The following is a 16,545-nucleotide window of genomic DNA, read 5'->3' as shown; positions in this document are numbered from 1 at the left end:
GTAAAAAGCAAAAAAGGCATTAAGGTTTTCTAAGGGAGCTGGAACACTGGCGATTGTTAAGATAGCACATCATGACAGACGAAAGATGCTGGAAGATGACTACAAAGAACCTAGAGGCTGCACTGAGGGAGGCAAATTGAGGAGTACTGACATTGTTAGGGAGAGTAGTTGGACGTGTTTGTTTTTCTTTCAGAGGATGAAAGGGCCAAGGTGGGGCAGTTTAGACCTTCCATTTTCCATGGATTCCAAGGACAGCCAGCTACCACTTCCGGGCGTCTTCCTTGTTCCTTTTTACTTCATGCCACTGCTCTGGATCTCAAGGCCAGCTGGCACTTCTGGGCGCCTTCCTCACCCCTGCGTTGCTCTTGATGCTAAACGGTGGTGGAAACAGCAGTGGGTTTTGAGGCTGGCCAGGGAGGAGGAAGGCAGCTAGCACAGGGCTAGCTGGCTTGGGGATCTGGATCCTAGGGGCAAAGTCCCTGAGGCTGGCAAGTAAAGGAGTCAGTGGAGGGGGGCGGTGCAAGGCTGCAGCCTGTTCTGCCTGCCCTTCTATGGCTTGCCTGGACTTCCCATCCACTGCCTCTCATCATAATTTTTTTTGCAGTGCTCCCTATCTGTGGCCAAGCAAACTACAGCACAACAACACTTTTACCTTATTATATGTAAGAAAGATGGCTCCGGGGCCTAAATGTTCATGGGCCATGGTATTGTGTGAGTTTGGGACTCTGACTCAGAACCCCCAAAGATCCTGACACCAAATGCACATTTTTTATAATTCATTCCCATCTTTGAACACAACCTGATTCTGATTTTAGGGGGGCTAGGGAACCAAAATAACTTATATTCACCTATTTAGGTGGAATTAAAAGAGAGGGTGTCCTCGAATACATTTGCATGTTTTCCTGTGATCAAACTTTTGTTGTAAGTAAGTACTGCGGAATTGAGCGCTTAATGTGAGAAGACCCAGAGAGAGTCTGAGAAAGGTCTGTTGGCTACGAATATAGAGTGTATCTTCATTATACTGTTGGCAGAACTTCAACTCTGCGTGGCTGTGATAATCTTCCATTAGTGCTATTCAGGATATTTTTAATTTATTGTCAATAACTTGAAAGCTGCTTATACATGTTACTTCCTACTGGTGTTCTGATAAAGCCATTAGGTTATGGTTTAATAGCGCAATTCCAGTTTGATTCACAAGGAGGAAAAATTACCATTGATTTTAAAGTCATGAAGCCAGCCATTAAACCCTTTCACAGTTTCTCTGAGTGAATCATTCCTATAATGAAGTGTGCATACAGTCTTGATGAGCTCTGCTTTTTTGCGGAGTTTGAAATGCACAAGTTTTTACATTAGGTACTCTCAAATGTCTATGTTTTAGTGATCCAGGGTGAACTTGGCCCAAGAAAAGAAAGTGCTATATAAGCTAGGAATTGACTTCAATTGCTGCTCATTTAAGACTTGACTCTGTTTCACTTGTCATATGTCACTAATAACACTTACTTAAAATCCAACAGAGTATTGGGTTGTGTGCAATATTATAATGATTGGGTCAGTTAGATGTGTATGTTTTCCTTTTTCGCAAAATAATTTACCAGTAGAAGAAATATACTACCATCATAGTTGGTAAGTCACATAAGCTTCAAGCTTTGGGTGGTATTTAACTAAGTCTTACTCAGAGTAAACTCATTTAAATTAATGAGCATGACTTAGGGCTCATCCCATGATTTCTTCCATTTGTCCCATGCTTTCTAATCAGGGCTCTGAGAGGGGGTTTTTGTTTTTGTTTTTTTAGTCCTGCCACTTTCCCTGGGAAAACTTTGTGATGTTTTGCAAAAACACATCATGCTATAAACCATTACTTAATGCATTGTACACAAGCTGGGACAAGCCTGGGCAAGCCTCAGTCTCTCATGTTCTCTGTGGTTTTCAGGACATTGAATAATGTGTTAGGAAGCCTTTTGTACTTGTTTGTTCTAGCTATGTACCAGATAAATATGAATCCTTGGTTGTTCCTTGGAGAACTTTGCATCCTCTTTTGAGGTACCGGTACCACCTACAATATTTCCCATTACCATGAATCAAATCTGTTACCCAGCTTCTTCTGCTCCCCCCACCCATTTTATATAACCCTCCTTTGTTAGGCAATACCATATATTTATTTCTCTGCCCAGGTCTGCTGTACCCACCTGTGTTATCCTTTGCCTTCACTGCTACCCTTGGATCTGAATTGTCACTGTTAGAACTTGGGCTGTGATGTGTTTGGAAAAATAGAAAGGCCCAATATGATGTCTCAAATCTGAAAAATCCCCACACACAGAGAAAGATAATGACCTGGTTTGTACATGTTAAACCATAGTTAAAATTAAGTGCTTTATGTGAATGAGCAGTGTGCTGGAGCATACTGCTCAAAAGTCCCTATTGCACTCTTCCTTTGGTGTGTCAAGGAGGAAACATACCAGAGGCTGCCTTTGTCTTCTATGTGAACCAGTGCTTATGGTTTGTTTCCCCCAAAGAAACCATGGCTGCAGTCACATGACAGTTTATTCCATTTTCTCAGTATCTCCCTAACTGATCATTTCCACATTATATTTGAGCTTTCATGTTACATAAAAGCCACTTCCACAAATATATCAGAATATAGCACAACTTTAGCACTCATTTCTATGTTGTTTGTTTACAAAAAAAAAATCATTTGCAAATAACATGAAAATAAGCACGAAACTTGCACTATATTCTAGTGTATTTCTGGAAGTAGCTTTTATGTGGTGTAAAAGCTCAAATGTGATGTGGAAATAAACAGTTAGGAAAACAGAGGAACAGAATAAACTGCAATGTGAATGCAGCCCATGAGCAGAACCAGGCAGGAGGCCTTCTTGGTAGTAGCGCCCGCCCTGTGGAACGCCCTCCCATCAGAGGTCAAGGAAATAAACAACTACCTGACTTTTAGAAAACATCTGAAGGCAGCCCTGTTTAGGGAAGTTTTTAGTTTTATTCTGTTTTTAGTCCTCTGTTGGGAGCCACCCAGAGTGGCTGGGGAAACCCAACCAGATGGGTGGGGTATTATTATTATTATTATTAAGCAAAGAACAAACCTTAGCTTCCATGCTTGGTTTGGAGAGAAACAAATCACAACTGCTGGTTCGCATATAATATACAAAACCACCCTTTGATTTGCTTCCTCCCCAGTCACAACAGGCACTTTAGAGCAGCATGTACTAGCATACTGCTCTTTTACATTAACCATAATTCTATTTTAACTGTGGTTTCATGTGGCAACCAAACCAGGCCAATTTGGGAAGACCGGCATTGAGAGACACCAGTCCACAAATGTGAAGCTTGGGAATGGGTGGGACAGGAAGCATCTAATAGCTTTTGCTTGCTATTTTCGTTTTTCAGCACTATGTGGGTCAATTGTATTTCTTCTTAACGTTTTTTCTTTCAACTTCTCCTACTAGCCTATAACAAGAACCAAGGGGACATTGCAACTCAGGGCTGGTTTATTGGACTGATGTGTGCCATCGCTCTCCTGGTCCTGATTTTGCTGATAGTTTGCTTCATTAAGAGAAGCAGAGGAGGGAAATATCCAGGTAAGAGAAATAGCTATCAACTAGCATTGTTGTTGGGTTTGAAATATTCATTCCCAAATCTAGATGGATGGTCTGATCCTAATCATCCAGTGCTTTTTTTCTGCCGGAACTCATTGGAACTCAGTTCTGGCATCTCTCACGTAGGTGCCATTGCCATTATAAGAGAACAAAGGAGATGTTCATGGTAAGTTCCAGCACCTCTTTTTCTAGAAAAACAGCACTGATCATAGGCTTCCCACTCGAAGGATTTCATCCTACCACTTTTTAGCAGCTGTGGCACTGAAAAGAATTAATCTCATTAAAGGCAATGCAAGAGGACTTCCAGCTAGGTAGGAGGTGAAGCCTCATCCCATGACTTTTGTTAGGATTTGACCTCACTACAATAAGTGTCTTCTGTATTTGCAAAAGGACTTTCTCCGGGGGGGGGGGGGGTTGCATTGATACTTTTCTTTTTCAAAGGGCTTAGGGGTAAAACACCTCTCTCAGAACCTGCTTGGACTGTATACTATGGTTGTGCAATGACCACTGTGTTCTCTCCCAAGATCTGATAAGGTCTTGTGTGCAAAAAGGTTTTGTGCTAGACCCTTAAGTACACATAAGGATTGTGGCAGGCAGCTTCCTACATCAAGCTGCAGTGTGTGACAAGAATGACAAGCCAGTTATACAGAAACAATTATCTGTTTCCTTAGTCCAAAAGGAAATAATGCCCTACCTAAAATACATGGCATGGTGTTTGTTTATTATGCCAAGGTCCAAAAGAGACATAACATGGGGCATCCGTGACCAGTTTCCTTAAAAGAAAGAGAAAAACCATATTATTTATGGGCAGATATGCAAGAGGGTTTTTTATTGGGGAGCTGCATTAGGACAGGGAGTTCTTAATCTTTTCTTCCTGCACGGTTTTCTATATCACAATTACACTGACCCCTGACCCCCATCCCACCTGAACTATTAACCATAGTGGGGGGGGAGAGAAGTACCATACAGATTTTGACTATGCTGCATCTGGAGGTGAGAGGCAATCACATAATAGGATATAAGTCCCTTCCCCCCTTTTTTTATTTGCTGGAAGAGGTATTTGAAATGTACTCACATTTTTCAGCTGATAGATGTACTTGTGTTTCTTTCACTTGTCCCACTGTCCCTTGCAAAAATTACTTACTTTTTCATGGGTCTCTTCAAGCATAAAGGAAGTGTGGTAATTTAAGAATACATTCACCAGTAGAAAGGGTCTATGTGATATTGGGATGAAGTAAACTGGTTGCTTTTAATTTATTCCAAAGATGTCTTAACCACTGTTCCTCAAAAAGATTCCAAGGTGCTGTACGAAAGTGTGAATAGAATTCATTCACACAATGTATAAATACAATTTAAAAACAACAAATAAGTTTGATAAGACGCAAGAGGAGAGAACAAAAACTCAAGAAGCTAAAAGCAAGAATAGAATACAATTCCAAAAGCCATCCACACAATCCAAAATGCCTTGGCATAAATAGGAAGGTTCTCATATGGCACTGAAAAGCTTGCCATGTTGGCTTGTAATCCAAGTTGTCTGGTGTATCTGGCCATTGTATTTAGGGAGCAATCCCACATACTAGTCAATTAAGGGCAAACCAGTGTGTGTGTGTGTGTGTGTGTGTGTGTGTGTTGCAAAATAGTATACCTGGCTTGGTCTGTCTAGAGCAGTGTTTCCCAACCTTGGGCCTCCAGCTGTTTTTGAACTACAATTCTCATCATCCCTGACCACTGGTCTTGCTAGCTAGGGATGATGGGAGTTGTAGTCCAAAAACAGCTGGAGGCCCAAGGTTGGGAAACACTGGTCTAGACTAGAGATCCTTGTTTCAAAGTAAGATAGCAGAGTGCTAAATATCTCTATAAAACACAGTTAAGAGTATTCAGTTAGCCCCAAGGGTATGCAGTTAAGATGAGTATGGTCATATTAAGAGTCCAAGAAATATTCTTTGTACGTTACAATAGCTGTGGTTTAGGAAACACTTCCAAGCCATAATCTTTTACTACTATTTTCTTCTGTTTTATTATTTACCGGATATCACACTGCATGATAGTAGTCGGCAAATGTCGGCTTTTTCAGGACTGCATCCAAATAATACTAGAGCAGCAGTTCTAAAAATAAGGCACATCAGCTTGTATTTTGTCTTGCTTTAAGCTCATGGGACAATTTCCCAACAATTCTAAACGCCATATGCACAGGAAATGCTACCCTTACTATTCACAATATAGTAACATCAATTTATTTGTTGCGCTCTGTTCAGCATGCAACTAGCGTGACAGTTTTGAGCCAGGCATTTGTGATGCAGGAAATAATAATGATTACTTCAATGGCAGGAGACAAGATTTGAAAGAGAACTTGAATCAGAATCTTGCTCAGCCTGGGATTTATGTGTATTATATTTTGGAGATTAAAAGCATGGAAGTGATCAAAAATGACTTTGCACATACATTTGCCAACAGCAAAACCACCTCAATGTCAGTTATTTCTTCAGATGCTTCTCATCCATTTTCAGTCTAAATTCCTGACCACCTACAAGACGGCAGAGGCTGGGAGGCTAGCAGCACAATCCTAAACAGGTTTTCTCAGACCTAGGAATGGATGGACACATAAACATCTGAACCAATTCTACATGGGGATGAGACTTAAGTCCCCCCATCCCATTTCAATGTATATTTTTTAAAAGAAAAACATGAAATATCCATGCACAAACAGCAAGGTATTAAAAAAAATGTTTGAGAGAGGTGAAGGGTCCATGTGAATTCTGGGGGCAGCAGTGTTTTTTCCCATACATTTCTTCATGAGAATGATGGAGCTTCATCAAATCCCATCGCTCCCGGAGGGACTTGCATTTTATTGCATTCAAAGCACTAGCTGCTCGGGCCAAAGGTGGCTGGATTAACCATTTTTACAAGTTTAAAGATCAGGAAACACTTTCAAAATAGCAGAAGCAGGCCCACAGCCCTCATTCTGAAATCATGATTTGCCCAGATCAAAATGTGAGAGTCTGCTTTGGAATCGGAGTTTGGTGGATTGCTCACCCATCCCCACTCAAGTCAGAAGCAAGTCCCGTAAGTGTGTTTAGGACCACAGCCTTGAATACATGAAAGTAAAATGTGTGCTTATTTGAATATTTATTCACAGTGCGAGAAAATAAAGATGTACCCCTGGACCCTGATGACCAGAAGGTAGATAATGGGTCGTTTGATTACAGGTATGTTTCCTGCTTGGCATGCGTGACAGGCATTTGTTTTCTGCCCTCTACCCCACCTATTACAAAGAGCAACTTTGTCAGTTCAATAGTCATCAAGATATCACATTCCCATAAATGTGCATTTTCTACCACCCTTTGTTCTCCCATTATGTCTCAAAGATCTCTGCAAAAGAAAAAGGTGTTGATCTCCACATGCAGATAACTTGCATGGTATACTATTCCTATATCTGTACCATTTCAGGCTGCAGATAAGAGATGGTTTTTTACTCACATCAAAAATTTCTCTGGAAACTTAGCACATGAGGAACAGAGGTCCTAGCTTATGTTTGTGCTAGTATTGTATGTGCAGATAGCGGGGACATGGGCATTCAGATGTGCAGTGCTTCGTGTGTAGTCTGAAATGGTACAGTCCCAGGAAATTTGCACTACATGATGGATCAAAAAGAAAATAGAATGCTCATTAGCATCACCACAGCAGATAGAAAGCTAGATGCTATGGGAGAGATGGAAGCAATTTGTTTGGTCTCTCACACACACCAGATTATTCAGAGAAGCATCTTCAGGGTTTTTCAGCAACTTACCCTCCTCACTCTCAGTGCATTCACTGCCCAGAAACAGGTTAACCCAACCTTGCTCAGATTGTATCTAGAGAAAAATAAACACATTTTATCCAAAAGCCTGTGATGGGCTCCATATTCCATCCTTTTCTATAGGATCTCAGACAATCTCATTTTGTTGATCGTCTCTGTATAACCTATCAAACCCACCTCTCTTGACTGTTGTAGTGGGGGCCATGTGCCACTACAGTCACCCCTCTATGAAACTCAAAGGCAACCTTTTAAGGACATCAGCCACTTTTTATCTCAGCTTCCCAAAGCAAGGTGTTTTCTTTGGCTGTTCACAGATGGGTCCTGCGTTCAAGTTTTACATTTGTTTCCCCCTTGCTTCCAAGGCACTGAAACAGGTAACACTGCTAGAATTTTGTTAATCTATGTGACTTAGAGCAAACGTGCTCTTTGTACATCTCTGCTTGCTTAGTGCTTTTAAGCAAACAGGATGATTTACTCAGATTCAGCCAGCCCAACACCTTTTGCTGCCTGAGGCAGAACAGCAAATGGTGTACCACCATCAAGTCAAGGTGTATAGTTCGTGAGGCCAGCCAAGTTATTTTGGCACCTGAAAACCCCACAAGCAATTCTCCCTGCTTCCTGGCAGTAAAGATACAATAATAACAAACTAAATAATGAACACTTTGTTGCCCTTTCATGACACCCCAAATTTACTGCCTGAGGTGGCTGGTTCACCCTCCCTAATGGTAAGACCCTCTGCTCAGATATAGTTAATTTTGAACTGAGCTCCCACGAAATCCTCCAGAGTTTCCAGAATTATTTGAAAGAAATACAAAAGGGCTTGATTTGAAATGATGAAGAGCAAGAACTGGTGTCATGAATAACAAGCTGCTTGAATGGTTCCCTGCAGAACTTTGAAAGAAGTACCATGCATACATCTTGCAGAATAAAACCATATAAGCAAATCTAAAATGGAGGGATTATTTGAAGGCTGATCATTTGCAAACATAACTAGACATTTAGAGGATACACTCCAATTTGTCACCCCATGAAACTTTAAGCACTGTCTTGTTCATGTAAGTAGTGGGTTGGTTTCCAACCCATGCCCTCTATTCTAAAGTTCTCTTAGTGAGTTTATTATTCCAAACCATATTGATGATTATGAACTCTCCAAGCTAATGAACCTAGAAGAAAAACTATGATTAACACTAGTTAATTGACTATCCTATCAGGCATTACTTACTTTATTGAATAAATGAAAGTGTGTTGATGAAGCATATCAGGAGAATTTGAGAATCACCAATTCTTGTCCAAGAAAACCATTGTGAGAATAAAAGTTTAGTCTAGAATTCTGCATAAATCTGAAAGAAAATTTCTTAACGCACAAATTGAAAATAAAGAGACAAATACTATAATAATATGGCGACAGGAGAAAACAGCACAGTATGAATGAATGAAGTAACCCATCAAAAACTTAGATTTTATAACTGAATGCTCATTTTGCAGAAGCAGTCACTGTGTTACATGCCATAGCTTTGATATTAAGCTCCTCATGCACACACATTGGCAGAATTTGCACATCACAGTAATCCATTAAACCATCAAATGCACAGAAGGCTTCCGTTTCACTCGTCCCTTGTAGCCAGCAGGCGTAACAAACCTTAATACCCAGGTATTAAGGTTATGTCTGAAGTAGGGATTGTGGTTTGTTTCCAAACAAACCAGGGTGTTGAGCCAAGATTTGTCTTACCAACCATGTTTTGTTTCAGCATAGCAAACTACAGTTCCCAGTCAGGCATAATGCTGAGACAGAGATCGTCGCTTGTTGCTCCCACTGTCAAGAGCAGCAGTGGGAAACCTCATTTTACCTGCAAGGTTGTTTTGACCAAGCCATACCTCGCTGCCCTTCACCAGAAGTCATAAATGGCACCAGGTGTGGAGCAGGTAAAGACATTGCTGGGCCAAAAACAGCTTTGTCGACACTCCTAGTCAGCAGGACCTGAAAAACCCTGTACATAGTGCCTAGTGAGGCTCATAATAAGCCCCAACATTTGTGACGCTGTGTGTGACACTTTGAAGCCCTTACAATCAGCTGGTCGTTAGTGCTTACAGAGAGTCATGCATGGTACTTTGAAGTTCCATCAGCTGACGGTAGAGGCTTCTATGCAGCACGCACTGCATGACCTCATCTACCTGTTAAACCTTGCCCATGGAGAGTGGGGAAGATAAAGAGCCGGCCTGCAGTCTGGATCCAATTCCCCATCCCTCGTCTAGAGGAGAGGAGTGATATTTGCATTCACAGTAAGCCATTAACTGTGATTACTCATGATGTGCAAGCTGGACACTTTGAAGGCACAATGCTTTAACAACTGTCGTCCCCTTCCCCCCTAGATAAAAATCATAGATTTTTCTTCTTCTTCTTCTTACAATTAACCAGAGTGTTAATGCAGTGTATTAGAAAAGTGACACATCCCATAAGGAGTCAGAAGCAAAGTGGTTAGCTGCTTAAAATTCACAAGGAATCGAGCAGTCCGGGGGAAAAGTTACTATTAGTGCTTGAAAGGTGGACAGGATATGTGCTGACATGCTTTCTTTATTGGTTCTCTTCCTACCTTCATAGAAGCATGTCTAATATGCTTTCATCATGCCCTTCACATCCTTAGTGCCCGTGCACACTGCATTCCAATCACTGCAGCCTGTAATTAAAGAGATACTGTCACTTCTTTCTACTTTGCTGCCAGAATAATGGTCTCCTTGTAAGCTAAGATGTTTGGAAGCCCATGTCCTTAAATAGCATTCTGTTCCAGTAACCATGCCTTACTAAGCCAATTGATTTGGTTGAGAGAGAGAGAGAAGCAAATCAGAACTAGAATTTTAAAACTTCAGACCTGCTGGTCCCATCCAAGCTGCTCCTTCCTGCTCCCCATATATTTTCAGGTAATGTTACTGGGCTTTCTACTCAGTCAAGCATTTGCAGTTGCAGTGGTGATTTCAACGCACCCCCAACTAAAGGTCCCTGTGTAAAATATAGCAATAGCGAGTACAAGGAATTGGCAAATGCCTGTTAAAAACTAGGAGCACTTGCATACAGCCCAGACTGCTGGCAAGTGGGTTCATGTGAACCCAGATAGCAATTTCATGATACTTGGAAGTGGGTCTATATTAGGCCAGTTTTCTGACATCGGCAGTGTCTACTACATGACAGTCAGAATTCCTATCTTGATAGAGCCTTAATCAATTCCGTATTCTTCCAGGGCCCCAGAGGTCATTGAACACAGCCACCAAGAAAGGAGCAGATGCATTTCATAATGCGTTTCTTTCCTGTTTCACTCATTCCCCACCCCCACCTCTACGCATAAGCAAATCTCTTGTGTGTCCTTTGTAATATATGGAATAAGAGTGCCTTCCCCTCCAGTCCACTCATTTTGAAACCACAATATATACCTGCCTCCCAAAAGACACTTGCCATCTGCTCATCCGGTACAATCTCCGCACAGTGGAAATGTAACTTAGAAGCACCCCCTCCCTTCATATGCAGAACTGCCTGATTTCCACCAAGGTCAAGCGAATACCATGTTCCTTTCTTTCCTGAAGGCAGCCTTTTCTGAGAGGGGCTTGTAGCACATTACGTCATTGGAACAGCATGACAGACCACAGGCTAGTGGCTGCTCAGCTGCCTTTCAGGACGACATTTAATGAAGCCATGTGGGGTTGTATCTTCTGCCCTACTAGTGCTCCCTCCCTCCCTGCCTCAGATTTGAGGGCACATCTCATTTATTTGCAAATTACTTGCTTTTGGAATCCATTAGATACATATTTTGCTGTGGATACACAACAGGTTTATTTATTTATTTTTAATTTATTTTGTATGCACAACAATAAAGTTACTAGCTCCTTTGGGGGGTGGGGGGATAGGTGGATTTTTCTCCCCAGCACTTCCCCCTGAAATGCATACTTCATCATTTTGCTCTCTGATCAGGCTCTTTCTGCTTCTCTCTCTGTTTTATTCCCATTCTTTCTTCTCCTTTTCACCTTGTCTTTCTACATGGACCATGAAGGTCTCTTGAAAGGTAGGACTGTGGACTGCCCCAAAGTCTGGCACACAGCTTTTTCTTTCAGCAGTTCCATCACTGAAACACACCTTATTCTCTACCACCTTTCCCTGCCTCTCCACCACCAACCTTCATCTAACACCATTAAAGATTCACTTACTATTCCTTCCCTTGAAATTTCGGGCACCGTGTGTCCAATGAGTTGCATTCTGCCTGCGTATTTGGAGCCGACACACAACCAATTGAATTAGCGTGACCTCAGCTTCATTCCTTTTTCTGTGACTAATTCAGCTGTGGCAATGACAGCCATTGGTTAGTTCAGCACTCAAAGGGAGATTAGTCACAAGAAAAGGGGCCTTCTGGGCTGCAGATTTGAGTAGCCCCCATATGCTCAGGTAAGCTACTTGTATTATGTGCCTCTGAGGTTTGAAAAGCAAGATAATGCCTGATTTCACATGCTGGGCAGTAAAACAATGGAAACATGGTGAAGAAAAAGTCAGCAGCTACCAGAGGCCTTGCATCAGTTCAGAGTGAAGATTCCCTAGAAATCTTGTACACAGAAAATATTCATTCTGACATATGCAACTCTTGACCATGATGCTCCTGAACCAGCCTGAGTCAGGCTTCCCTTAATACTTTAAATAAGCTGCAATATTTCCATTTAACCAAATAAGTAAACTGTTGTTTGTGTGTTAAAAGTTGTATATACCTAACGCACTAACAAGGCAACCAAGTTAACAGTCTTCTTTGGCCTACAATCCAGAGAGCTAGGTTAAATAAGGCGCAAGAGAATTTTTTGACATTTTGCCTTTCAGCAGCAGCCCTCTGCGAAGCCACTTGGCTTGTTGTGTGAGGGAGTGCTCTTTAAAGAGAGGGGAGAGAGGAAGGAACTCAAAAGCCCCACTGGGTCCACAGAATTAGCTGTATATTTCTCTGGACTGTAGCCTTTAGAAGGTCAAAACCAGCCGGGAATATCTTAGAAACTTCATTGGCCTGGTATATTGGGAAGGGGGTGGGGGTGGGGGAGGACAACTCAAAGGGGACATTATGATGCAGGATATATTTTATCTGCATACTCTTTTGGTTTGAAAAATGAAGATTTTAGATGAAAAGCCCTGGGTCTCTCATTCTTGTTTTTTGCCTCCTTATATTGCCTTATATTGATGGGAGTTGTAGTCCCAAAACATCTGGAGGGCCGAGTTTGCCTATGCCTGCCCTAGAGAGCTATCACAGGCTACCTTCTGTTAGACAGTTTTGCAAGATCAGGAGGAATGATGACACCACTTGTTCTGTTATTTATGCTTGTAGTGGCCACTGTCTGGCAGAATGGTGGGCTACATGTTTTATCTAACCAGATAATTCTTATGGCAAAACCAGATGATTCTTATGGCAAAACAAAACTGCAACACAAAACCTTAAATGATCTGTGTTAGGATAAAAAGTTGAGCCTCATAGATATGACAATGAATTGGGTATTTATTTATTTATTATACGCCCTTCTTTTAAGTCAGGATTGGCTCCCAAAACAATTTACAGTTGAAATGCACATGATGGTACAGTTACAATAGGTATATATGGGGATATACATAGTTGTCTCTTCTATGGCACTTGATGACATGATCCAGAGTCCAGACTCTTCCCTTCAAGGGGAAGGGGCAGAGGGAGGTACAGATGGACTCAGGTTGGCAGAAGATGAAGATGTCAGATCCCTAAAACAGTCCCCCATTGATCTGCAGAGTCTCCTGTTCCTGGCAGTTAAATCTTTTGTTCTTGGCAGAGCCCAATACATGAATTCCTGCACATGTGGGCATACAAACATCCCTTTTAGAATGTCCCAACGACTCCAGCACAATATTTTGTTTAACACTGACTAGCCACACACCTCCTTGGCAAGCATGCAAGTAGGCCATAATGGAGATAAATGTCCCCTGATTCTTTTTCTGCATCGGGTAGAGAGGTTCTGCCTCTAAACATAGAAGGTTCATTATGGCTAGCAACCAATGATAGGACCGTTTTCTCTATGATGTTACCTGAGCCTTTTTTTTTTAAAGCTCCAGTATTGTTAAGCCAGCCTCATGAATTCTGCAGAAGGTTGTTCTTGAGTCCCCAACATCTTGGGGCTGACAACAAGACTGCAAAAGCAGAAACTAGTACTATTTGTGGGGCTTTCTGTAACGTAATAAAATATGCATATTTGCAGGTCAGAAATTCCCCTTACGAAAAGAGCATGGAACTCCCCCGCTAAGTGTAGAAGTGCCATTTTTAAAAGTGTCTCTGCATCATTTTCAAAAGCTGCATAGTTAAGAGTAAATTAAAAATAGCCAAAATGGCACTTAAATATATTACATCCAATTTGGATTGAATTAGAGCCACTCAGCTGCCTTCTAAATGGCTGGTCCTCAACACAACTCTTGCCAACCTAGAGTCTCTTTGAAGAGATTTGTGATACCTTAAACATTAACATATTTATTACAGCGTAAGTTTCATGGAATACAGCCCACTTCATCAGATGCACAAAGTCTTAATCTAAGATACACATGGAGTGGGGTGGGGATATAAACAGTGAGATCAGAAGAAATGAAATGCAGAAAAAACCCAGACGTAAATATTATTTACTTAACAGCAGCCTCACAAAAACCAGTTGAGTTGATATCCTGCCATGCTGTCATTGGTAAGCCAATTAATATGTAGTGTAATTCTTAAAAGTCCATTGTGATTGGGACCCTAGAGCATTCTATAACTAACCATAAAAACCACTGAATCACAATAAATCAGGAGTTCAGTGCTATAATTTGTGGATTAAATGGGTACAATGGATTTTTCATCACACATGTGTTATTTAGCTTATCGGTGACAGGATGGGTGTGTTACCAACTCAATCCTATTTTGTGATAATTACTGTTAAATACATAATTATCACCACCTGTACTTTTCTGCATTTTGTTTCCTTCTCTTACTGTTCACAGTCCCCCTCCCCCCACCACGTGTGTGTTATATACAGCGCATGCCTGCAGCTCAGGATAACACTTCATGCAACTGATTTAAGTGGACTACTGTCCTTGAAAGCTTATGCCATAACAAATTTGTTAACCTTTTAGTGTACCAGAAAACTTTATTTTTTAATACAAGAAACTAGAATTTGATGGGACTGTGGCTTAATACAACTGGAAAGCTCAGAGTTCCTACATGGTTTATTCACTTTGTAGTTGTGGTCAGGCTTCCACCATCACAGTCCTTTGAAGAAGAGACTCCCTCCTGATTTATTTAGGTTATTGGGAAAATACTATTCTTTGCACCTGAACAGCTTTGCACTGGGAAAGATTTCATTGGTAATTTGCCAAAAGCTGCTTGGAGCCGTGTTTCCCAGATCCTCCTGCACTGTGCTTGCCTTCTGAAGTACAACCGCCTGGACGAAACCAGTTTCATATGTTTACAGTGATCCTGTCCCTTTAAAGCCATTCCTTCCCACTACTGATGGCGCTTCTTTTCCTTTTGATGCTAGTGATGAAGACAACAAGCCGCTGCAGGGCAGTCAGACCTCTTTAGATGGCACGATAAAGCAACAAGAAAGTGATGACAGCTTGGTGGACTATGGCGAAGGAGGCGAAGGGCAGTTCAATGAGGACGGCTCCTTTATTGGCCAGTACACAGTCAAGAAGGACAAAGAGGAGACAGAAGGCAATGAGAGTTCAGAAGCCACATCACCAGTTAATGCTATCTATTCCTTGGCATAACGCAATACACTGAAACAACAGCAGCAGCAGCAGCAAGAAGACTTATAGCCCGTGTGGGTCGGCAAAGTCACCATCAACAGAAAGCAACTAGGGTAGGACCACAGAGAGCAAACAAAAACCCGACCAGGTGGTCACCAGGGCCATCATCTCTTTCGCAAACAAAGCAAATGGCATAGATGCACCGGCTGCCGAAGCAATCTTACTGCAGCTGAAATCTGAGCTGACCCACAAGAGACCAGTAGAAGAGCAGGATGCACAGATTCTACACCCCAGGCTTCAGAACTCGAACTGAAATAAACACCCCTCTATACCCCCTATGTCTAATTTGTGAGATAATGCAACTCCTTTCATTAATAATGTACACAGCTGATTATTATTTTATTTTTCTTTGGGTTGTTGTGTTTTTTAAAAGGCTTCAAAGTTATTCTCAGAAAAAGAAATGCCCAAACATGGGGGAAATCTGGAGTGAGAGGGGTGGAGATGAGAGTATAATCCCCCGGTAAAAGCAGCATGAAACCACATTGCGGAATCGGCTACTGGTTAAAAACGAGGCTGTTTTATAAACAGGAACCTTGGTGGCAATTTATTTCTGTCAGAGATCATTGCAGCCAGGCTCTGGCTTAATAATCCTCACTGAGCAAGGTGTAGGATATTCCTTCCTATAAGAAGAAACGGTACTATATAGGGCTTCAGTGTGGAAGCTATACGCATGGGGGGGGGGTACTTGTTGCATTGACCCAAACTGTCTGTGATCTCAGTTAGTGCTATACAAGTATTGGTTCTGATGCAGGTACCGCCGAGGCAAGGTTTTCATCCCTCTGCCCATGCTATTTAGCATCTTTCTCCAAAGAAAGAGTTTAATGGAAACAGTTGCATCTTTCTGCTAATCCAGGGTAGGAAACATAATTGGGTTATTGTTTTCCTGGATAGATTATTGGGGTGGGGGTTGTTGTCCATTCCTGCTGAAAGTAGTCATTCCTCCCTATGCTCACACGTGGTGTTAATAGCCACTCCGTGAATCTGCATGTAGCAGGAAAGGGAGGAAGGGTGACCAGGGAAGAGCAACCAGTCTATGCTTTCCTACCGCTAACCAAAAAAGAATGGTACCTACTAAGAATAAACTAGCCTGGCATTAAACCCGCCAGTCTCTTCTGTGAAAAGTTCAGGGATTTCCATTCCCTATATGTTTGATGCAAAAGTACAAAGGCACTCAGAATCCACCCTGATTCATCTTTCCATTGTTCCTATCATTTGCATATCAGTCAGGGTTACATTTTTTTTGGCTTTCAAGGTAAAAGCCACTCTGACACATGCAGGGGCCTCAATTAGCCTAAAAGAGGCTTTTTCCAGTACTTAAATAAGCAGCAGCATGGAGCTCA

The 16,545-nt window shown here is 41.7% G+C and overlaps 1 protein-coding gene across 19 annotated transcripts in view; it reads left to right on the top strand.

The window, feature by feature from the left end:
• NFASC (neurofascin) overlaps positions 1-15,483 on the top strand; it is a 177,700-nt gene extending 162,217 nt beyond the window's left edge. For 15 of the 19 annotated variants that reach the window (XM_079981921.1, XM_079981924.1, XM_079981922.1 and 12 more), the window contains 3 exons: positions 3,456-3,587; positions 6,742-6,811; positions 14,935-15,483. In XM_079981921.1, coding sequence (XP_079838047.1) covers positions 3,456-3,587; positions 6,742-6,811; positions 14,935-15,166 — 434 coding nt within the window. In that variant the 3' untranslated portion in view covers positions 15,167-15,483. Of the gene's footprint in view, positions 1-3,455; positions 3,588-6,741; positions 6,817-7,715; positions 7,776-14,934 lie in introns of those variants that run through there. The other 4 variants (XM_079981912.1, XR_013840286.1, XM_079981919.1 and 1 more) reach the window with 4 other exon arrangements.
• Positions 15,484-16,545: the final 1,062 nt, after the last annotated feature.

The sequence above is a fragment of the Podarcis cretensis genome, assembly GCF_951804945.1.
Source record: "Podarcis cretensis genome assembly, chromosome: 6".
NCBI classification, from domain to species: Eukaryota; Metazoa; Chordata; class Lepidosauria; order Squamata; family Lacertidae; genus Podarcis; species Podarcis cretensis.
The sequence above is the reverse complement of the archived record's forward strand: the minus strand, read 5'-3'. Positions and strand labels throughout refer to the sequence as shown.